Raw genomic sequence first — 23,786 nt, forward strand, 5'->3', positions numbered from 1 at the left:
TGAACTACAGGGAAAGGAATGGGGTAATTAGATTGTATTTGGCACACTCATCAATGAGCATCCCCTAAGCCAAACCTGAAATCAAATCGGGCACTTACTAGTCCCACTTTACTCACTGGCCTCACCCACCATCACACATTGTTTCCAAGAAATTCAGTCGCTGTGCAGTAAGGAAAGGAAAAAAACTTGACTTACTCTACTACAGAGTAAGGCAGAGGCATTAGGCAGGTAGGTAGAGCTTTTGCTATAGAATAGAGGGGTGTCACTGCTCATCAATTCATCATGTGCCTAAGCTTTGGCTTATTCAGTCACTGTATGGCGAACGTCTATAGGGAAAAACCTGAACAGGCGTAAAATAAATTTGTTATGGGCATACTGCACTGTACTTCTTCAGTCATGAGTGGTGAAATGTCATAGTCAGGGAGGGGGTTGATGTATGATGATGGGAAACATATCTGCCTCATTTAGCAGAAATTGTGAGTCAAGGGATTAACACATTAGCCCCCCCTACACTTTTAACCATAGCTTTGATAACCATAAATGATAATAGACAAAAAGTAAGTGAAGTAGGTGAGAAGCATGGCCCTATACAGAAGAGCTCCCTTCTTTATTCATCCAAGGAATTATTCAATCATCCTTTCATTCTTCCAACTATATTCACACCTAGCCACCATGATTTCAGCTTTACTTTCTCTCATTCAGTCTTTCACCCACATTCACAATTCTTTATCTATCCATTCAGCACCCACTATCCATCCATCTTTCAATCATGCTTTTACCCATCCATCCTTTTACCCAATACTCACCCTTGCATCCTTTTTCATCCATCCACGCATCCTTTCTTTTTACTATTTTTGCCCATCCTTTCTTTTAACCTTCTGTTCTGTTACGTTTCCATCAAGCCATCATTTTTAGCGTACATTATGGCGGTCATTCTGACCGCGGCGGGCGGCGGTCGCCGCCCGCCATGCGGTCACCGCTAAATGGCCGTTCCGCGGTCAGGAGACCGCGGATGCCATTCTGGCATTGCAGCTGAGCCGGCGGGCGACCGCCAAAAGGCAGCCTGCCGGCCCAGCGGGAAAGCCCCTGCAACATAGAAGCCGGCTCCGAATGGAGCCGGCAGTGTTGCAGGGGTGCGACGGGTGCAGTAGCACCCGTCGCGATTTTCACTGTCTGCAAATCAGACAGTGAAAATCTTCATGGGGCCCTGTTAGGGGGCCCCTGCACTGCCCATGCCAGTGGCATGGGCAGTGCAGGGGCCCCCAGGGGCCCCACGACACCCGTTCCCGCCATCCTGGTTCTGGCTTCACCGCTGCGGTCAGAATGACCCTGGAAGCACCGCCAGCCTGTTGGCGGGGCTTCCGTTGCCCTCCACCCTACGGTCATAGACCGCCAGGGTTGGAATGAGGGCCTATGTGTGCTTTTGCTGTGTTTCAGATAGAAGAGAACACACATATCCCAACCACCACTGTAGCTGTAATGCGGGGGGTTTACAAATCCAATCACGACAATGCACTTGCAGCTATTGAATAATAGTAATTGTCAATGTGACTTACCATTACTGTCCCTGCAGCCGTGTCTCCCCCTGCTCCATCTGCTCCTGCAGTGGTGGAACTTGCGCTGGCCCCACTGGTCGCACTGGTCGATGTGGCTAGAAAAAAACAGTATACAGTTTTTAGACACCAGGTACACCTCCCCTTAATTCTTTATTTAATCATATAAATGCAACCTCAATATATCGTTACAGTTAGGTAAGCACTGCAGTATCTTCTATCAAAAATATCACTCTTGCCATTTTGTTGGAATGTTTGAAAAACCAGGTAATCAAGCCAATCAAAAGCTTTGCTTAGTGAAGGGGCGGAGCTATAACCTATGATTGACGATGATGATGACTCGGAATCATTGAAGCTCAACGATGAGGTGGAATACAAAATGGTCAATGAAAGACAGAAAAGAAGATAACGCAGGGATGACAGGAATGAAACACAAGTTGGATAGGGTAATTGGAAAAACGGGAGACAATATAAAAAAAGTGAGCAAGGCAAAATTAAAAGTAGTATAAAAGAGAGGAGAGGTAAAAGTTAGGAAAATAATAAAAATGATAATAATAATATTTAATAATAGGACTTACTGGGATGAGCAGAGCTATCAGCATCGGCACTAGTGGTTGGCACCTCAGTGGCTCCTGCCGGACCCTCCGGTACAGTGCCCCTCTTCTTGCCCTTGGGTGCTGATGTAAGAAATAAAGAAGATAAAAACAAAACACCTAAGTGGTACCATTAATCTCCACAAAGTTATTATATAACAGGCAAATACAATGACATTGTACCTAAATCAGATTCCCTGTGGTACTGGTATGATCAACTATTGTTGAGTTGGCTATACTCCTAAAATCCCTATTCCCAATTTCCTTAACAAAAGCTACATTTGGATGATCTTTAATTCTATTCTCATTTCTCAATCCCCTTGATGGCCCAACTCAGTCTCCCTTTTTTGCAATGCATAGATGCATATTTACATCACTGTGAAATTGCTTGGGAGTCTACGAGTTGCATAAAGTGACAGAGATCGCTAACTCGCAGCTATAACTAATTCACTATGGAGACAAGGAGGACAGATCAGACTGCATTGCAATGGCTTCTGAAATAATCAGCCAAAGTGAGTGCCTATGAGTGCAATGATGTAGAGCCGAGCACCTGCCTCGCTCCATAAAGAGCTGTTCGCGCCGAAGAACAGGATTTCAGTTTTCTCTCCGTTAATTTTCAGCCAGTATTGACCTCATTCATGCAGTTGTGAAACCTGGTTGCTACCTCCTCCCAGTTCCTATTGACTGGGATAATGAGCTGGGTGTTATCCGCATATGTGGAAACCTGAAAGCCATATGATCGGACCAATTTTGCCAGCGGAGCACCATAAAGATTGAACAGGGTAGGGCTAAGAGAAGTCCCCTGGGGGACCCCGCAAGGAAGCTGGAACGGGACAGCTCTGAAATCACTACAGCTCACAATGGTTGATCTTTCACACAGAAAGGACTCCAGGATCTCCAGGGCGCTGTCCATTACCCCAGTTTGATGGAGGTGCTGCACCATCAGTTGGGGAGAGACCGTGTTGAACGCAGACAAGAGATCTAGTAATACCAGAATGGCTCCCTCCCCTTGATCCATCATCCGGCGGATCAAGTCAGAAGTGACAATGAGAGCAGATTCTGTACTGTGCACTTTCTGAAACCCGTGCTGGGAGGGATCTAATCAGACACTTTCCGAAGGAAACAGTCTGGTTCGATATTAAGATGCTTTTCCAGAATTTTAGCCGGGGTGGGCAATAGAGAGATGGGACGAAGATTCTTAAGATCATTAGTGTTTTTTTGTTTGAGTGGGATTACAAATGCCTCTTTCCAGGAGAGGGGAAAGCCCCCGGCGTTCAATATCTCCTGGTAAGCCAATTCTAATGCTTCGGACACCAGGTCAGGCGCGAGCCTCAGTATTTTAGGTGGATCATTAGGGGACCCTGAACTAACACTGGACATCAGTGCTTTAATCCTGTTCTCTGACAATGGGAGGAATTTGGTGAGTAGAGGACTGTTGTTAGTAACCATGTCCACCCTAGAGACTGCAGGGACCAGATCCACAGGGTGCTGGGTAAAAGTTGAGTGGATCTATGTTTTTTTAAAGTCTGCTACCTTATTGCAAAAGGCTTGAGTATTCTCTAATTCCGGTTAGGTGGCCGAGGAGGTGAGGGAGCGGACCACTCTAAAGAGTTCCCTAGGTGCGTTGTCTGCTTCCTTCATTTTGCGAATTAAATAGTCCGATTTGGCTTTCATAATCTCCAGTCTGTAGTCCCCAAGCAGTGACCTCAGCTTGTCTCTCTCTACTGAGTTTCAGACCAGTTTACATCTGCGCTCCTGCCGCCTATTGCATCTTTACAGATCCTTGAGTTCCTTGGTGTACCAAGGGGAATAGTCTCATTTACTGGCCAAGAGTCTAGTTTCCTTAAGGGGGCCAGCAAGTCAATAGCTGCCCTTATCCCCTGTTTGTACCTTGCCACTGAGGAGCTAAACAGTCCCCTATCCTGCTCCCAGCCATCCTGCATGGCCTGTGTGACATCAGGTCAAGGGAAGCGCTAGTAGCCAGTCCTGTTTATCCTCAAGGTGCAAGTTAAAGTCTCCCAACACGATACACTTAGAGGTTACAATAAATGGTTCAATAATGGATGGCCATTGAAGTAAGTAAGAAACAGTTCTTAGGACTAAGGCTCGATAGATCAAAAGGCCCTCGAAGAACACCACATTCCTCAGGCAAACCTTAATGAAAGCGCCTTTGCAAATTTCTCGGCTAACGTTGATAGGATCTAAGATATAATGAAGATTATTCCTAAATATCACTGCAAGCCTGCCTCCACTCTTGCAAGTTCTATCCAGTCTAGAAGACTCATAGTCCGGAGATGAGGCTACGTAAAATCCAGGCCAGAATATTCCCTGGCAATAAACAGACAATCCAGGTCTAAGGATTCAATCATATCGCCAATCTCAACACTATGTTTAATCAGTAAGCAAGTGATAATTAAACCACATTTTAAGTGGCTTGCATCTCCGGCCCCACATTACTTTGGCAAAAGGGGAGGGTCCTGCTGGATAGCACCGACATGCCTATGGAGAGCCATCTGCCCAAACTCCCAGGTGCCATTACTGCACCTCCACCCCTCCAGCCGAACTGGGCAAGCCGGTTCTCAGCCCCTACATATTTGCCTAGTGGCAACTTCCAGCAGGAGCCGTCTTGGGTATTGGATGTAAGGGTGGTCCAGAACTACTCAGGGAGAGACCTCGGCCCACGGGCCTGGTCAGGCACAGACGGGCGCAGATGGGCTTGCCTTAGGCCTGCCTTTGATGCGCTAGCGGCACGCTCGCCGCACACATCTGCTGTGTGCCAGCGTCCCAACCGGTTTAAATACCGATGGTCACTCCATGCGGCAACAGCAGGCGCCCAGCAGCTAATCTGCTAACCTGGGCCCCTACATCCAAAATTTCCGCCGCCAAAAAAAGGGGAGGGCTCTGACAGGCCCTTTCACCCCCCAGATGATGAAAACAGTGTGCCCAACAAATAATAATTAGATTAAGGTTGAGGTTTTTTGTCAATAAAGACTACAGAATATAAGAACAGTAAGTGGTAAAAGAAAAAAAGTAAAAGCAGTTTAAAAAACTAAAATGCGCTGTGACATTAACAATGTCAAACGATGGATTGGAGTGCAGCCGAAGCGTTGCCAGGGGCTAAGATTAATTCAAGCATTCCAATTATCACCTTGTTATTTTTGCATATACAGCCCTAAGTGCAATAGGTATGCCCAAACGTGGGTCCAGGGCTCACTTTGCCACTAGATTCAGGCTAGTGTGGCTGATGAGGGGTGATACCCTAAGACCAGTCTCAGGATGCTTTTTCCCAGTCCAGGGAGAACCTGGCCTGGCAGTTCGGCTAGACTCTTCTCACAGGGAGCAGGATCAAGATTGATTTGCCCATGGCTGGGTCCAAACTGAGCTGGCACGGTGGACTCAAAAACAATGGAGTGACATGTGGCCCCAAACGATTGCAAGTGGGTGAGATTAATTCAAGCATTCCATCCATCACCTGGTGTTTTTTTGCATTTGCCACCCTAAGTGCACACAGCACTACAATTCTGGGTTCACCACCAGCTTTGCAACTTTGGGTGAAAGGGCCAGTAGGTTCTCATTCACATGATGCAGGTAAAAAAGCAATGCTATATTATAATCACTACAATACACAGTATGCTACCACAGCTGTTCTACATGTGTGAATCTGTGAAAGGGACAATCATTTTCTTGTCACTACAGAGGGTCTGCTTGGAGTGTCCCTCTAAATCAGAGGTCTTCAAACTTTTTGATGCTGGGACCTCCTCCCAAAGATTTTTACGTCTAAGGACCCCCTCTTGACAAAAATGTCGAGAACTTGTTACTCCTCATCATCGTCAATAATAAATGTCCCCATTTCCCACAGCAAATCATTTTTATGGTGAGGAAATATTATTAATATTAAACAGTGTTTAGCAAACCAAAGGTCAGTGAGGGTGGGTGCATGCCCAAAGGTGTAGCTAAAAACAAAGTTCCTCATTTATGAGGATTTGGTGTAGGACAGTGCCACAGGTCTTCTTGCTACACTGTACTACATCAATACACAAGGGCAGGAATGGACCGTATTTATGAAATACAATGCATTCTGTCCTTTCCTCCTGCGCTGGTGCACAAATTGCTGCCTACCACCAACGTAGCCAGGGTTGTTTTCGTGCAAGAAGGGACACCTTGCTGCACAAAAACAATCCAGAGAGGCATTGTACCTCTTTCTGTATGTGCGGCAGATAGCAGCACACATGGAAAGAGGAAAAACAAGGTGAAATTAAAACATTTCTCCTCATTATGCCTGCTCTGGGAGGCCTAAGGTTTTGGCACTGCTCCAGTTTACATGATTTTGTAAATCTGGGGCAGCGTCAAAATCCATGGGTGTTGCGTGGGAACATCCACCACAAAGCCCACTTGAGTCCAAATCAAGGACAGGATCAGAAAGAGTTGTAAGTCAAGGGTAGCCCTAGGCCTTCACGTACACACTAAATAGAAAAAAGCTGGGGGCAAAATCTGATAACCAGCTACTTGCAATCTGGTAGAGGATGACAGGGGTTCAGGATGACAGGGGTACGGGTTGACAAGTGTCACAACTGTATGCCATGCAGGAGAATTCCCGTCCTGAAGCATAGAACATGCAGAGGAGGCCTAACTATGTCAAACGCAGAACAGGCCACCCTGGTTAGCAGCCCAACAGCCCCTACAGCAACTAAAAGGAGATAGGCAGGCAGGACTGTAGGACTGAACAGAGGTGTGGGAAAGAACCCTCTTTTTGCAATGGTTACCCCCATTTTCTACCTGATATCAGTGTGCTTGACTGTGTTCAATCGGACCCTACTAACCAGGATCCCAGTGATTATGCTCTCTCTCCTCTAAATGTTGTCACTGCATATTTGTAACCCAGTAGTTCACCCAAAATTGGCATACTGGTGCCCCCTTATAAGTCCCTAGTATATGGTACCTAGGTACCCAGGGCATTGGGGTTCCAAGGGATCCCTATGGGCTGCAGCATTTATTTGTCCACCCATAGGGAGCCCATGCAAAGGCTTCTACAGGAATGCAATCGCAGCCTGTGTGAAAAGGTGCATGCACCCTTTCTCTGTCATTTACACTGCAACAGGTCACTTATAAGTCACCCCTGTAGCAGGCCTTTCAGCCCTGAGGGCAGGGTGGAAAGTAACTGTGTGTGAGGGCACCCCTGCACTAGCATAGGTGCCCCAACGACCTCCAGAACCATTTTCCTGGACTTCGTGAGGGCGGGGATGACATTTTACGCTTGTACTGGACATAGGTCACTACCTATGTCCAGCTACATAATGGTAACTCCGAAAATAGGCATGGTTTATATCAAACATGTTGGAATCATACCCCAAGGCTTTTGCAATCATTGGTTGAATGATTACATTTAAAATGTAAGCCTAACTATAACGTTCCTGAAACCTTTGTTTATTTTAAGTAAATTTCTATGTATTTTTTTATTCTATTTCCTAGCTGCAACATCGTGGTAACCAGTAATCACTGTGCCACTGGATTCAAGCTAGCTTGGCTGATGAAGGGTTATGCTCTCAAATAAGTTCCAGGATGCTTGTTTTTGGTCCAGGGAGGACTTGGCTTGGCTTGGTAATTCGGGCTGGACTGTTCCCATGAGGAACAGGTCAAGACTGATTTGCATTTAGCTTGGTCCAAACTGGGGTTTCATGGTCAGCAAAAGAGTGATGGATTAAATCCAGATCAGTGACTGGGGGTGAGTGTTTGCATTATTCAGCACTCCGTACATCATCCTTTTGTGTTGCTAAAGTTGCCCTAAGTGGGAAGGGTATGCCCTGACGTGGGTCCCGTGCTCACTGTGCCACTGGATATAAGCAAACCTGGCTGATGAAGGATGATACCCTGAAACCGGTCCCAGAATGCTTGTTTCCGGTCCAGGGAGGACCTCGCTTGACAATTCGGGCTGGACTGTTCACATGAGGAATAGGGTCAAGACTGATTTGCATATGGCTAGGTCCAAACTCGGGTGGCATGATGAGCAAAAGAACGATGGATTAAACCCAGATCTGTGCTTGCATTGTTCAGCACTCCTTCCATCATCCTGTTGTGTTGATATATATATATATATATATATATATATATATATATAATTACGACTGGTGAAGTCAGCCATTATTTTCTGTACATCTTTTCTCCCTAAGCTGCGTTTTGTTATATATATATATATATATATATATATATATATATATATATATATATATATATAATAATAATGTTTTTACACATATCAAGGATACCCAAGAAGCAGGAGATGAAAGACTGTTACACTTAAGAATCATTCATTGAATCCTGACTGGTATTAAGGAAATTATGTTAGATTCACCAGGTATGTGTGTACACTATAGACCTGAGCAGATATTAGCGTGAACTGTTACCTGAGATAAGGACCTGTGGAAGTAATCATCCTGAATTTATTTTTAGAAGTATTGCATAACCAATTCGGCCCACCGGAACAAGCACCTAAAGAAAGGGAGAAGGGGCATTAGGTAAATGCATCCCAGGTTTCTTATAATTAAGAAGAGAATGTATCTGAGTATTTTAGTACTAAAGGTTGTTTTTCTATTTACAGAAAACTGAAAAGACCCCTAACATCACACAGGGGAAGTCTGGTTTTCTTCAAGATTCGTCATGTTGGGTCAGACGTGACTTTTCTAGAGTCCGCTTGATTTATAGGGAAGGTGGGAGCCATTGTTGTGTCAATTTCACCTGCAGCCCAGAATGAAACGTGGGCATGTACTCACCTGTCCACAGTGCAGGGGGTGCATGCTGTAAACAGGGAAGAAACATCCCAGCCCTATGTTCAGCAGCAAGCACTTAGTAGAGGACTCAGTCCAACAAGCCCCCTCCGTCCAAGAGGAAATCCCTAGTCATCTAGAGTCTATGGCATTGCCACGCAGAAAAAAATGCAGAAATGGCCCCAAACCCATCAGGGAGCTGTGAAGAGCAGAGCAAATATCATAAACGCACCCCCCAACCAGCCATGCATGGAGGCTGGGGAAAACAGCAGCCAACAAGAGGCAGTGAGACATGATTAGTAGGGTGTACAGTGGGGAGGTCAGAAACAGTTTGCATCCCAGGAATTAAATAAAGGTAAGCAGCTGACTTCCAGTGAATGGGACTTTAGGACTGCTCAACGGACAGGTACTCCCTGGCCGCAAGCCCAAAAGAGAGCAAACATAAGGTAAAGGCCCAAACCCAACCTCAGTAGTGTGGGAGGGGAATCCATATCTAACCAAGGCTCACACCAACATTAGGGTGCTGGGAAAAGTCAGCTCCAAAACAGCACCCCACAACCCCATCAAGCCCAGCAAAGAGGTTGTTGAACACCCTAACCAAACATGAGAGAACACTCCATAAGCCTTAAGTCCATTAGAAAGATAGTGGGAAGAGCATGCCCAGCTCGCAAAGGCAACATACAAAGAAAGCCACACTCATCTGTCTTTCCAGTAAAGGGTAATTCAGTCATATAACAAACCGAAAAAAGAGATATCAAACCTAGCTGTGATCACACAAAGCAAAGGCCCACACCCAGCCCCCCTATCCTGGGTGAGTGAAGCCATGTCCATCAGAGGAAACTGACAGCAATATTCAGAAAAACAACCACAACCTCAGCCCCAAACCCGTCTGGGAGCTAGGAAAGGGCAGGCTAAATACAGAACCAGTACCACACACCTGAAAACAAGTCTAGGAGGAAGGTCTATACATGTACAAAACTAACAAAACCAGGCCACAAGTCTAGCATGGGCCCAGGAATTCAACAGACGTGTGGAACAAGACCTAAAAGAAGCAGAAACAGCCAATGGGTAGCTACAAGATTGACACGCCTCTTGATGCATGGAGTCACACAAAGAAGTGATAAGGCATAACAAGTTCTCAAGGCTTCAGAATCCTATAGAAAACAGGTGATTTTGGAGACGAAATTAAATATAATCACTTTCATGTCATTAATAGATGCACTGTCCAAGTAAATATAAATTAATAACACTGGACAAACAGATACTTAAAACATCAGATGCAGGTGTGTGCACATTAGCCGGACTTTCCAAATCAACTAAGAAACTATGGACGGAGAGGGTTTATGTTGGAACTTATTTAGCACAATGACAAACACAGTTGGATATTTTTGTAACTAATGTCCATACTGCCACAAAAGTGACTTTCCACAATCTGGAGGTGAACAGGTCATCAAAAGAAGACACTAGTAGGATATAAATTCACATGCAAGAATGGCGGCGAGAATAGATAGTCAGTGCCTGTCAATTAAGAACCAGAAAGGGTTTATTTTAAAAACAAATGCTTTTACACCAAGGCCCGGATTTATGAAAAGTGGCCAGTTTTCTTGCGCCCCTTAGCAGTGTCAGCCTGTCATCCCTGACCTGGTGGAAGGGATAGAGGTCAGAGGGTGCCAGGCACCTGGGGCTACTGCACCCCACTCTCCACAGTCATGGAGGTTGGAGAGCCTTGAAAGGCCTGGGGCCTGACTCTCATCTCTGACAGCTGTCAGTGGCCATTGTGGCTTGCTGTCCTGGTGGACAAAGTTGCCTGTGGAGAGGGAGGGGGGGCAGGAGTCATACCCCGGGGGTGGAGTGGGCCATACCACTGTGTTGGCCATGGTGGTAATATCTGCCCCCTGGGATATATCTGTGAGCAAAGTAAGATTAGGTGCTGCACAGATGGTAGTTCCCCATGGGCTAGCTTAGTGGGCCCGAGAGTATAGACAGAGGGATCCAACTGGAGTCAGGAAGGCATAGAACTGGAACATGCCACTGCTGTTGTGGGCCTGGGTCCTTGTTCTATCGCCCCAATCGGGGAAGTTCATCATGGTATTGATTGGTCACCCCTGGCTTTAGGCTGGTGCGGGGGATGTGTTGGACCTGGTCCTTTTTCCAGGGTCATCCCCAAACTTTGTGCCTCCTTCCTCCTATTTTTTCTGACCTGTTTTGTTGGCTTTAGGACTCTGGGCACTTTACCACTGCTAACCAGTGCTAAAGTGCATATACTCTCTGTGTAAATTGTATTGGTGATTGGTTTATCCCTAATTGGCATATTGGATTTACTAGTAATTCCATAGTAAAGTTCACTAGAAATGACCAGGGCCTGTAATTCAAATGCTACTAGTTGGCCTGCAGCACTGGTTGTGCCACCCAGATAAGTAGCCCTGCACACATGTCTCAGACCTGCCATTGCAGTGTCTGTGTGTGAAGTTGCACTGGCAGAGTGACCTAGCTAGTGTACCCACTTGCCAGGCCTAAACCTTCCCTTTTTATACATGTAAGGCACCCCTAAGGTATGCCCTAGGTGGAACCATGGGCAGGGTGCAGCGTATTTTAAAGGGGGGATAAGTACTGATGTGTTTTACATGTCCTAACAGTGAAATACTGCTAACTATGTTTTTCACTGTTGCAAGGCCTATCTGTCTCATAGGTTAACATGGGGGCTGCCGTTAAATATTCTTAAAGTGCAGCTTTCCTTTGGGAGCAGATGGAAATTTGGAGTTTGGTGTCTCTGAACTCACAATTTAAAAATACATCTTTTGGCGAAGTTGGTTTTTAGATTGTTAGTTTGAAAATGACAGTTTTATAAAGTGGGCATTTTCTTGCTTTAACAATTCTGTGACTCTGTCTGTATGTGGATTTCCTGTCTGTGTCAGTTGGACAGTTGGGCTGTTTATGAATCCCCTCTAGACAGTGAGACAAAGGGTGCTGGGGTGTAGCCTGCAAATACTGATGAGCCATCTGTGCTAGAGTGGAGGGAGGAGTGGTCACTTACACCTGAATGGACTGTGCTTGCCCTCTCACAATGCAGTCTTGAACCCCCTGGTGTGCGTCTGGGCAAGGCAGGAACAACATAGACTTTCCTTTGAAGTTTGCCTATTTCAAAGGCAGAAAGGGGTATAAGTAGTGGACCCAAAGCGCCATACTTTAGATTTCTTCGAGATTACTTCTGGGATCAAGGGGAACCTCTGCCAAGGAGAAGAGCTGAAGAGCTGAAGAGAAGTGCTGACCCTGCCTGTGACTGTGCTTTGATGGGCTATCCTGCAGTTGCTGCTTCAGCCTGTGAAAGGGGACTTTGTTGTGCATTTCTGCTTGAGAAGAATCTCCAAGGGCTTGAACTGAGCTTGCCTCCTATTTTGAAGTCTCAGGGCCATCAAAGACTTCTTCTACCAGCACCTGGACTCTCTGCTGAGACTTCTAACCTGCCAAGTGGTGCCCCATCAAGTCCCTGGGCCCTTGAAAGGTGAAGTTAGCAGAACAAGAGCTGAAAATCCAAACAAAGAACACCGTGCTGGGAAATGTTTGACGCACCATCTGCAACACGGCTGATAAATGACGCACAGCTGACTTCGCGGCTGAAATTGACAGTCCACCTGCATCGCGGCTGGGAGATCAACGTGCAACATCCGCTTGCGGCTGCTAACAACGCAAACCCCACGCAGTGCGGTTTTCTAACACCGTGCAAAAGGATTTTCCACGCATCGTCCCCGGGCGGCAAAGTCATCCCGACTCTGCGTGGATCCGGGGTGCCCAGTCCAGAAATCGATTCATCGCTCTCTTGCGGTGAGCAAAATGACACATCGCCAACCCAACCGGAGAAGAAACAATGCATATCCTCCCTTGCGAGGAAGGAATCGACGCATCGCTGACTTTTCCAACGCACGCTCTGCTTTTTTTTTTACGCAAACCAGGCACTTTGTGCAAAATCCTTGTTTCTATTGTTTTCTATGGAGTAAGACTCTTATTCATTTGAAAATTCATATTTTGACTTGTGTATGTTGGATTTTTGTTGTTTTGATCTTGTTTGATTTAGAGAAATATTGCCTATTTTTCTAAACTGGTGTGGTGTCCATTTGCAGTGTTTTCACTGTATTAGTGTGTTTGTTGGTACACATACTTTACAAATTGCTTCTGAATTAATCCTCCCTGCTCGTGCCAAGCTACCAAGGGGGTGAGTAGGGGTTAACCAGTTGTGTTTCTCCTTTGCCCTGACTAGAGTGAGGGTCCTTGCTTGGACAGGGGGTAACCTGACTGCCAATCAAAGACCCCATTTCTAACAAGCGTAAAAGAATTATGCTAATGTGGCGTTGGAATGGTGTTAGGCCACCACAAATCTGGGCCCAAATGTCTTGCAAGTTAGAAGACAAATTAAAAAGGATAACTGGCATGTGTGGAAACAAAGATAAATACAGCAAAGTGTTCATGTTAAAATGGAGAAATAGAGTAAATGGCGGGTTAAAGAGACATGGGAAGATAAGGGTGTGTGTATTCTTAGTATATTATGACTCAGGGGCCTTGCTTATTGGAGGAATTTTAACTTGTAGGGAACTGGTTACTGGTGGCAGAAGCTGCAGGATATCTGAGATGATGGGGTCGTTTTGATGTCCATTTAACATTAAACATGTTTGGATATGGATCAACTGTGTCTATTATTCCTTTGGAACTTCACAGGCTGGTTTTGTTTGCTGTCTGTTTCTATATATTGTGTTAGTTTACTACGACAAACACATTTGTATGGCATTTAACCTAGAAGGATATGTGTTTACAAAATAAATCCTAGGGAGCTGTAAGTGATTTACTTGCAGCCTTATTCCTAACCACTTTTCTTTCTGGCCCTTTGTGTGATTCAGTGTTTCAGTCGAAGGAAACAAACAACTTTTGAGACACAAAACTTAAATAGTAATAATATGTGGGGTGCATTACTTTGAGATTACTGCTACAACTCTGTATAATGTGAGCTCTTCCTGGCCAGGCATGGGCATTATCCATACAAATGTTTCTTTCACTGTTTTTCCAGGCAGAATGGCATGGGGTACAACATATTCATTTCACGCATTGGTGTGTCTGTGGCTCCACTGATCTTGCTGCTGGATGAAGTATGGAAGTTCCTGCCTCAGGTTATCTTCTCTTCTGCGGCTACTGTCTGCGGCTTGGCGGCTTTTTGCCTTCCTGAGACTTTCAATAAGCAACTGCCTGAAACAGTAAAGGATACTGAGAAGGCACGGTAAGGCATCCCCCTGTAATCTGTATACACGGACATATCTAGGATTATTAGCTGCGTGGATCTGTAGAAAGGATGCTAAAATATTAACCAACTTATTTCCAGCCTCATATAGTGCTCTCTGCTGGCTTGGATACTAATTTCTTTTTAAACCTACCTACAGAGAACATTTGCCACTTGTAATAGTTTACATTTATAGCCTATAATTAGCATGTGCTTTGCGTCATTCCCTTCCACATGATTGGATGACTTTGTTGTCTATCACATTTGCCTCCACTTGAGTCATTGGCTTTCTTCCCTATCCCTGTGTTTGACTGTCCCAAGAGCATTTTGGTCTCACAATTTGTCTGAATGGATGAGTTGTATCCTTTCACTACTTACTTGATGACCCTCTTTTAATGTTATTTTCAGAACACCATTGGAATTAATGCATTTCCTTGCTCTCGTCCTTGTTTTTTTCTGTACCTCTGCACTCTTTCTTTGCTCCCTCCTCGCTTCCTATCTCTCGCTGCCCTGCTCCAGACATGCTCCCCACACAAGTACAGACAGCTTCATATTCTAGTCAGAAGTGGACAGCAGGAGAACATCCATATGACCACATGCCACCTCTAGGTAGGCTGTGGGCAGAAGCAGGGCTTGGAGAAGCCAGTGATGGAGCAGGGTGAGAGGTTTTGATGGATTGGTGACAGCTGCTGCACCTTCTGAGTGCCATGCCTCCATCAAGTTAAGCCCCATCCGGCTTCCTAAATGCCTGTGTGGCCGTTTCTATGGTAAGAAATGCAAAAAGAACTGATGATGGACAGGATGCTGAAAATGTCAAACCTTCACCTCAGGCAGAGATCTGGGCCTAAATTCATAGTTGTTTTGCTCACCACCCCATTCCAAAATGCTTGTGTGGCTGCGCATACAGTGAGAGCAAGCATGTGGCAAGTCATAAAACACTGATGGAGTCTACCTGTGCACACCTATTGCACAAGCAATTTCAAGCACGGGTGCAGTTTGTCAATTTATGACACTTCGGGCCGGAATATACTGCAAGTTTCTGATTTGCAGTAGGTGGTAGAGTATTTTTTCTCTTCAAGATCCAGTTAACTTTGGTATTTATTACACCGGCATAATGAAACTTGAGGGGGTCCCCCTGCAAAGTACACAGAGGGTCCCACTCCGGACTCACACAGGTGCTCTCATGCCAGGATACTGTGCGGAGGGGGCCCCTGGAGCTCAGGCCCCCTCGCACCGCAAGGACCGTGGGTGCCTTTGTTACTCCCCTGGTTTATTAAATGCCACCACGTTAGTGAGGTCGGAAATGAGGACCAGGCCAAGGTCAATCACTGATTATCTGTCAAAATCATGAACACAAACTGATCACTATATGCATATCTAAGGACACTTGGCAGCCTAATTGGGGAGGAAGAATTTGTGAAAACCATCAGAAAGATGAAATCCCAGAACCATTTTGTGGACCAGGTTGCTGGCAACATTGCCAAAGACCTTTACAAACACATAATTCCATATTGGGCTGGACTTGTGAATCTGTTGCTCAGCCAGGGAGTGATTCATGACTGCTGGAAGAGTGGACAAGTAACGCCCCACCTCAAAAAAAAACCTTCGGCAGATGCCAGCAAGTTCAACAATTCTTATCCTGGTTCCATCTTCCATTTATTTGCAGAAACATGGGTAGGACACCATCTTGTCCAGCACATCCAGATAACACCTCCTAGATTAATACCAATCAGGTGTTAATCATGGTCGCAGCACTGAAACAGCACTCGTTTGCATCCTAGAGTTAGGCAATTTCTGCCTCCTAATTCTTTTCAACATATCAGTGACTTTTGATACTGTAAATCACTGCATGGTTCTTGACACTCAAAAAGAGATGGGCACTGATGGTGTGGTTCTCAAATTGTTTGCATCTTACCTCATGGGAAGTTTGCTGAAAATTGATACAGGCTTATCAAAACCAGTGTGACCTTAGCTCAGGTGGTCCACTAGATCTATTCTAGTCCCCGATCTTATTCAAAGTTTGCATCAAACACCTCGGATTCTTACTAAGAAACACCAAGATCCTTCACCATTGGCATGCTAATGATACCCACCTATACTTAAAGGTCTTCTCTTCAAGCAACATTACCTTCATTTAAATTTGAGCCCAGCAAAAGATAAATGTATCCTCATTTCCTTATTGAAATAATCACTGCCAGTACAATCCTGGAATGAACTCAGTCAGCATCCATAACTGCAAACCACCTATACTCAACAGTGTCAAATCCTTATTCTTCCTAGACAGATGACTCAGTTTACAATCCCAAAGTCATCTCCTTGGCCAGAAATGCACATTTTCAATTGTGTCTTCTCTGGGACCTTGTAAGCTTAATTCTTGAGCAACATCTCAGAGCTCTGCTTCTATCATTGGTGCTGTCTAGAATAGACTTCTGTAGTTTTCTCCTGATTGGTCTTTTCAAGTTTCATTGCACTATACTTGAAACATACTGCAAAATGTAGGATTGCTTTATCTCTGAAAGGGAATGACCACATTTTGCCAATTCTGGTAACACCCCTCTGGCTTCCCATTGAAGCCAGGGTTATTTTCAAAACAACATGCATCACTTGCAAGGTGCTACACGCATCCACTTCACGTTACATGGCTGACATACTTAAGGTATGTGTTGGTGCCAGACTATCACGGAAAGCCGAAGCGTTTCTGCTGGAGCCCATGACCTTTTAAAAGGAACAATTTATCGCTCAATTATTGCTTAATTTGAGAAGGTGGTTGCTGGTGGTCTGCACTGGCACTTAACTGTCAACACCGCACTTATGACAGCTGCCACATGGATGCACTGTTTGTGTGATTTAGAAAACAACCATTGTTTATTAATTCATTATACATTAAAAAACGAATACCTGCCTCCCAATCCATTCTTACAGCTTTGGGGACCTCAAACAGTCTGAATTGCCACCCTGGTAGGAGTGAAATGGTTATCAGTTGTGTTGTTTCCATCATTGCCAGTCCTGGCAGAGGCAATGGGTGGTGCAAGCTGTGGTGTTGGCTTTAAGAGTGTCCTGGCACTTATTTTTTTCTCCAAGTTAGGCATTGAGCTCAAACCTTTTTAGGAACATTCATTGGAGTCTGGAACTCATTACCTCTGAAGCTATGCACCACAACCTCACATGATCTCTTTATATCTAAACTGAAAGCCCTTCTTTTAAAGAAAGACATTTTAGTTCATCTGTTTTCTCCATTTTACACCTCATTGACTTAGTTTGTGCACTGAGCAGTGCCTTGTGGCTTACCTCCATACCTTAATTTCAATGCGCGACTTTCTGTTCTTGACACCCATCACACTCAATATTTATGGCTGTTGTACTTCATGCCATAGTTTAATGCACTTTGTTTATTGTAAATGTCCCAACACCTCCAGGTAAAGTAATTCATTTTTGTACTGGATTTATCTTCCCTTCTCCCCCATGACAGATATGCTAAAACTTGACATAAACAGCACGCTGAAGTTGTTTAATGCAGATCTATCAACACATGCCTCATTCATACGAAAATTAACATGTCTTTGGTATTAGCAGAGCCTGAATAGGCTGGTAACGGACTCGACGGGTGGCAGAGCTATGCACAGCCCCACTTACACCTAAATAGGCTGAGCTCTGCTGTAACACAATAGGTGTAACTGCTCTGTCTTGTTAGTGCATCCAGCTAGGAGGCAAAGCAGGGGTGACAGGAAGCTCCTGGAACTTCTGAGAACCCTTCTGGAAACATCTCCCTACTTCTAGGAGCAGGGCATCAGGGTATACAAATAAGGCTCTCAGACCCACTCCCCAGTTCACTACTGAACCTGCAGAAGGACTCTCAGAGCACTGCCTGCTGCTGTGACCTGCTGTGCACTCTACCAGACAACTTCTGTACCTGGAAGGACTGCTTTGCTGCCTGGAGCCTGCCTTGAACAGTCAGAGGCCAGCCCTGCTGTGGAGTCCTGCATCTTTAAATGCGCCCAGGAATTCATAAGTAACTTCATGGTCTAGTTTAGCTGGCCTGTTCAGAGCCACAGGGACATAATTGGCTCCCACAATCTTGGACCCAGCCTGAGTGTGTCTCCATCCAGCTGTGGACCCTTGGTTGTGGTTCTACAGGTGCCCAAGTGGCCATTTTCTAAAACCGAGGGCTTCTAAAACTGAGGGCTTGCTAACTTTTTAACATTAAACTTTAAAAATTCATAAATATGGTTCTACTAATTGGATTTTGATAGTTTTGGGGTCAAATAATGTATTAAAATGTACTCTATTTTTCTAAATTGGTTTGGGATTTTCATTGTGTTGTGTTTTCACTTTTTTAGATTTTTGTGTACTGCATAAATACTTAACACATTGACTTCAAGTTAGCCTAACTGCTTTTTGGGCCAAGTTACCCAGGGTTGAACATAGGTTAAATTAGTGACTTTCTGTGGTTTACCCTACAAGGGATTTTGGCTGTTGCTTGATCAGGGCTCACACCGAGTCAACCAACAACCTAATTTCTCAGAACAGACAACTGTCCCAGCCACAGAACGGCCTGCAGCCCAGCACCCCTGGGATAAAAAGAGGATCAGAGTTTCCAAGCAGGACATGGGAGAAGAGCGAGCTACCTTCACCCCTGCATGACAGAGACACTGAAGCATCCCAGGAAGCACCTAGGCAGCAAGGTGCAATCCACCCAGTACAACACACTAAAAAAAAGATTAGAAACCCCAGAGGCACCACAATGTGTGCACAAGCCGGCAAGAGGGACACAACCACAGCAACAAATGGGTGCCATAGGTCCGTCCATGAGAATGTCACATTGAATGACCAACACACTGCCAGGCACACAAAACCATAGGCAGAACCAAGCAGAGTGAACGCGTGACCTTGAGGCGCAAGCACTGGGTCTTTGAGCAAAGAGTAGACGGAAGGAAGATTACCCGCCATACATGGAGTGCAGCCCTGAGAAGATTACATGTATATTTTGTAAACATGACATAACGTGTATTTTGTAAAGCACTCATTCACCCAGAAGGATATCTTGGCGCTGAATTACATATGTTTATTGTCAACCAATTAGAGTAAAATGGTACTCAAGATCCTTGTGGAGGGAATGTGTGAAGTGTGGGTGGATGACACACTGATCCAAAGAGAAGAGTCAAGGTCTACAGACAAGACAGGTGAGAGGCCAATGAGAAAAGGACTGGTGCCACATGGCTGGTGCCACATCGCACAAGAAATAAAAAGGAACACGTGACACATGGAATGTTGCCATATTGCAAAGGAGAACTAAAAAAGAAGAGAAGAGAAGGGAGTGTGAAAATACCTGTCTCCCTGAAGAAAATTGATGATCACTGGTGCGCAGGAGAAATGACCAAGGGTGACAAAACCGGGGATTCAGTCTATGACATAAGAGTGCACCTACCAACACACACAAGCAACCAATGTGTCACTGGGAACAGCCCAGCGGGTGAACTGAAAGTAAGCTGCACGTGTGTTCGAACCACGTATCTGCCCCACTATTCCAGTGCAACCATCTGGCCACAGTCACAAGCTGCTTGATAATTGATGGCTTCCCTGCTAAGAACCACAAATGCTGTAGTAGAAGAACTGTGACTGCAAGATACCAAGCTATGGGGCCTCAAAGACCCTCCAGTCACCCTCACTCCCTGCAAGTCACCACAACCTGTCGTAAAGAGTTGTCTAATGGTATCAAAACCATCATGTTATGTGCATCATCGTACCAACAGAAGGAGCGCATCACCATCGGAGTGTAGTCTTACACCCGCAAACCACCAAGAGACCAAGGAGGCACTCCTGGCACCATGAGAGGTGAATCATTCAGACACTATCTGCTAGCCCCATGTGCCTGAGTCCTGTTGGTGAACACAACTGACAATGAGTCATCTACCCTTGTGTTGCACAAGCAACTCAGCCGGGTTCTGCTGGCAGTCCTGCAGTGGCCCCCGCACAGCCCAACACTGTCCACGCTGTCCCATGGAGTCACGAAACCCAAAGAGAAGGCTCTGCAGTGGACTCCACCAATGCTCCAGATGCGCCCCAGTTTGAACTGTTGACATCAACCACACCACCTCGAGAGCAGTCAGGACGGGCCAACATTGCATGGGTAGACTTCATCCCAAATTAAATGTTTTTGAAGAATCCAGACTCGATCCACACTCTGCAAGAATCATCTTGTTTAAATATGAATGTAGCGGTGTTTCCCCCAGTTGCACCTGTCAACGTGTCCATGGCTGTCCCGCTCAATGACTCTCCAGACTGAGAGACTCAGTGGTGTTTAGCATGTTTTGCTTAATCCCACAGTTTGACTCATTGTCCTTTCATTTGGATTTTGGGAAGGATGCGGTGCCCTGCCAGACATGTAACTGTTTCCAGCCACTCCCTGAGGGCTGGCCTTTACACCTAACTCACACCCATTTAACACAGGCATCACCGGTTAGCTGACACTGTCAATAAAATGGCCCTACAGTTATTTATCCTACCTACCATGTCATTCATTCCAGTATGTGGGCCTAGGGCTCAGAACTGCACAGGGAGCTGGAGAGATAACCAGAGGAGCCAGAGACTTGGACCACCTGAGATTTTGTAGTGTGTAGTATTTTCCATTTTGTGATGTATTTCTAACATATTTACAAAGATAAACATTGTCGGGAAAATCAAGTTATTCTCCAAAGGTTAGACTTCTGTTAAGTGCTGAGCTTGTTGGTGTACACCTACACTAACTTCCCTGAAAAGCCTGTGACTGCTTGCCTTCGCTGCTACTGAGAGTCAATGCTAAAGGAGTTGTACTTGAACCAATTTGTAGTGCCATATTAGGAAGGACCCAGGAAATCAAAGGCAAAATATGCCTGCCCATGCTTGAGTCCAAGTAGCCTCTGCTTGCCCACAGCTCCCTGAACAGGGTCTGACAGTGTGTGATTGTTCAGGCAGTCAAATAACCCTTCCCCTCCTGTGACCTTTGCTGTTTCATGCATCAGTAGATTTATAACTCCAGAACGTGTGACAGAAGTGAATGTGAGAATGAGTACCTAACTATTAGTTAATAAATTACCCAAAACTGCTGAATATAAATTAGTTAATTGCTGAACAACTATGAGTCGTTTAGTTTTTATGTTCTAACCAGTGCAGCATATATCCTTTTTCAGCAGGAATGAATCCTCAAACACCATGGGTAATCCACAGGACGTCGTTCGCATGCAGAAATTCTAACATTGATGGAGACCAACGAGTCATTGACATACCACAGAGCAAAATATTTCACAGATTTGAAATGACTAACTTACCGTTGCCATGTAACATTGACCTGTTCTTAATAAATCTCAAAATGTTGCCGATTGCTGATGTGCTTTGATTTAATATTTTATATATAGTTTTCGTTAGATGCTACAAACTCAAAACTGCTTAGTGTAAAATGCTTTGTGTCCTTTGGGGTGGAATTAGGAGAATCTTTAATTGGTGCTTGGGCTTGAAGAAGTTCACCCTTATTGTACATGTCTAATGTGAAAGTTGCATACTCAGAAGGTGGTCCTAGAAGCTTGAAAGAACAGCCTGGGTAGAAGTGTCATCCGGAGAAAAGGAAGGAGAAGACCCATAAGCAGCACAGAAAAGGTAAATATTTATTCATTTTTTTTAAACCAAGGTAAATGTTCTTCAAGTCTTGGGTATTTTGAGAGCGACGAAGGTCAAATGATCCTGGTGCCCTGCCTGTGTGCTGCCCTGCTCCTGACTTTACCTTTCATGGTTGGGACAGTCATACCACAAGTCCTTTTAGGCGTGCCTCACGTCTTGAGTATCCTCCTGCAGGGTTCAAGGTGAGACTCTGCTGAAGAAAGCAGCGGTGTCCATAAGGAAATCCTCACTCCTAGCAGGTAATGCTGCTGCCCCCTGTCCACTCTAAAGAGAAACTGATGATTGCCAGCAGTCCTATTAGTTCACAGCTACTATTGCCGGGTTTGTCTAGTACAGGCTTCTTCAACGAGTAGCTTGTGAGCTACTGGTAGCTCTTCAGCCACCTGGATGCAGCTTTCCAGTACTCAGCCCAGCCTACTAAACTAGAAAAATTTGCATTGTTGAATTAATCTATGTATTTCACAACTATAAAGAGTGTATATGAGACGAAAATGTGTATATTTTCTGAACTAATAAGCTGATGTTGGGAGAACATTTTTTTCAGAACACATTTTAAGCTGATATTTAAGTGATAAATCATGCAATATTACTGATATTACTTTGGTGCCTGGTGCAGCTAGCCATGTAGAGGCATCTCAAATTGACAAAACCTTTTACATTATTACTGCTAGTAATATTGCATGGAGTGGTCACTAATGTAATATTGTCTGATGTGGTCGCAAATAAAAGACTAATATTATTAGTAGCTCTTGTTACAGAAAAGGTTGGAGACCCCCTACTCTAGAATGTATGTATATTTGTATGTATGTGTTAGTTCTATTGTTTCCTAATGATAGAAAGGGTATCATCCCTCATAACTGGGACCTCTCACTAACACCCCCAAAGAGTTGTGTAAATGCCTTGTGCATCTGTGAGTAGATTTGAGGAAATGGGGTACCTTTAGTGGGGATGTTGGTTTCTTCATAGGCACAAGTTGTGGACTTCTTCGGGTAACTGTTCTCTCTCTGTCTCCCCCTTCAATAAGATGCTGTCATTTCTACTCTCCTCCTCAAAAACATTGTTACAGCTTAGTTGCTGTGAGTATCTGGATTACAACTGGTTAGGAAGGAAGGTTTTGTGATAGGTATACCAGTTTGAATGAGCTCCAGCAGGTTAGCAAGTGGCATGCATCTGATAAACTCCAGGTGCCCCTTTCCTCTGAGCTGAGATGAATAGGGAAAGATTAGGACATCATAGCAGCTTGTCCACACTTATACAATTGAGGGCCAGTGACAAAATATCAGAAACACAAATTTTGAGTGGACAGAATATTGCGTCAAAAGTATCGCAGACAACAATATTTAGAAGTTAAGTGCAAATGGGTAAGTTTAAATTTACTATTCTTAACTCCAGATCCACGTACCTGGAAGATATGTATATATCATCAAAGTACATATGTGGAGTTATTTATAGTTAAACTTCACTTACCCAAAGAAAATGACCTTCACAATATTCTTTTCCTTGATATTGTTGACACAATATTCTGTCCCACGAAATTTGTGTTTTTGATATTTTATCCAAACACCCCTCACATACGTTAGGTCCCAACTGTAGTCGTATTATCTTATGCAATCCATAGCCATAGCTCCTGACAGGGTCTACTAACTTTGAGTGCTATGTCACCCTGGGCTGAACAAGAAACAATCAATCAATAAATCAATCAATTATATATTTTTAGAGCACACTAGTTACCCATAGGGTCTCAAGGCACTGATAGGTGTGTCCTCAGAGATCAGTTGAAGAGCGAGGTCTTGAGGTCCTTCCTGAACTGAGGCAGCGATGCTGACTGTCTGAGGTGAGGAGGTAAGGTGTTCCAACCTTATGCTGCCAGGTATGAGAAAGATCTTCCTCCAGTCGAGGACTTCTTTATGTGGGGTACTTTGGTGAGCGACTGCTGGGATGAGCGCAGAGGACTGGAAGGGGAGTA

General features: G+C 44.8%; 1 protein-coding gene across 1 annotated transcript in view; it reads left to right on the forward strand.

The window, feature by feature from the left end:
* The window catches only part of LOC138297449 (solute carrier family 22 member 7-like), a 137,686-nt gene extending 116,187 nt beyond the window's left edge, over window positions 1-21,499 (forward strand). The window contains exons 10-11 of the mRNA XM_069236799.1: window positions 13,964-14,170; window positions 21,340-21,499. Coding sequence (XP_069092900.1) covers window positions 13,964-14,170; window positions 21,340-21,400 — 268 coding nt within the window. The 3' untranslated portion in view covers window positions 21,401-21,499. The remainder of the gene's footprint in view (window positions 1-13,963; window positions 14,171-21,339) is intronic.
* Window positions 21,500-23,786: the final 2,287 nt, after the last annotated feature.

The sequence above is a fragment of the Pleurodeles waltl genome, chromosome 5 (genome assembly GCF_031143425.1).
Source record: "Pleurodeles waltl isolate 20211129_DDA chromosome 5, aPleWal1.hap1.20221129, whole genome shotgun sequence".
Lineage (NCBI taxonomy): Eukaryota > Metazoa > Chordata > Amphibia > Caudata > Salamandridae > Pleurodeles > Pleurodeles waltl.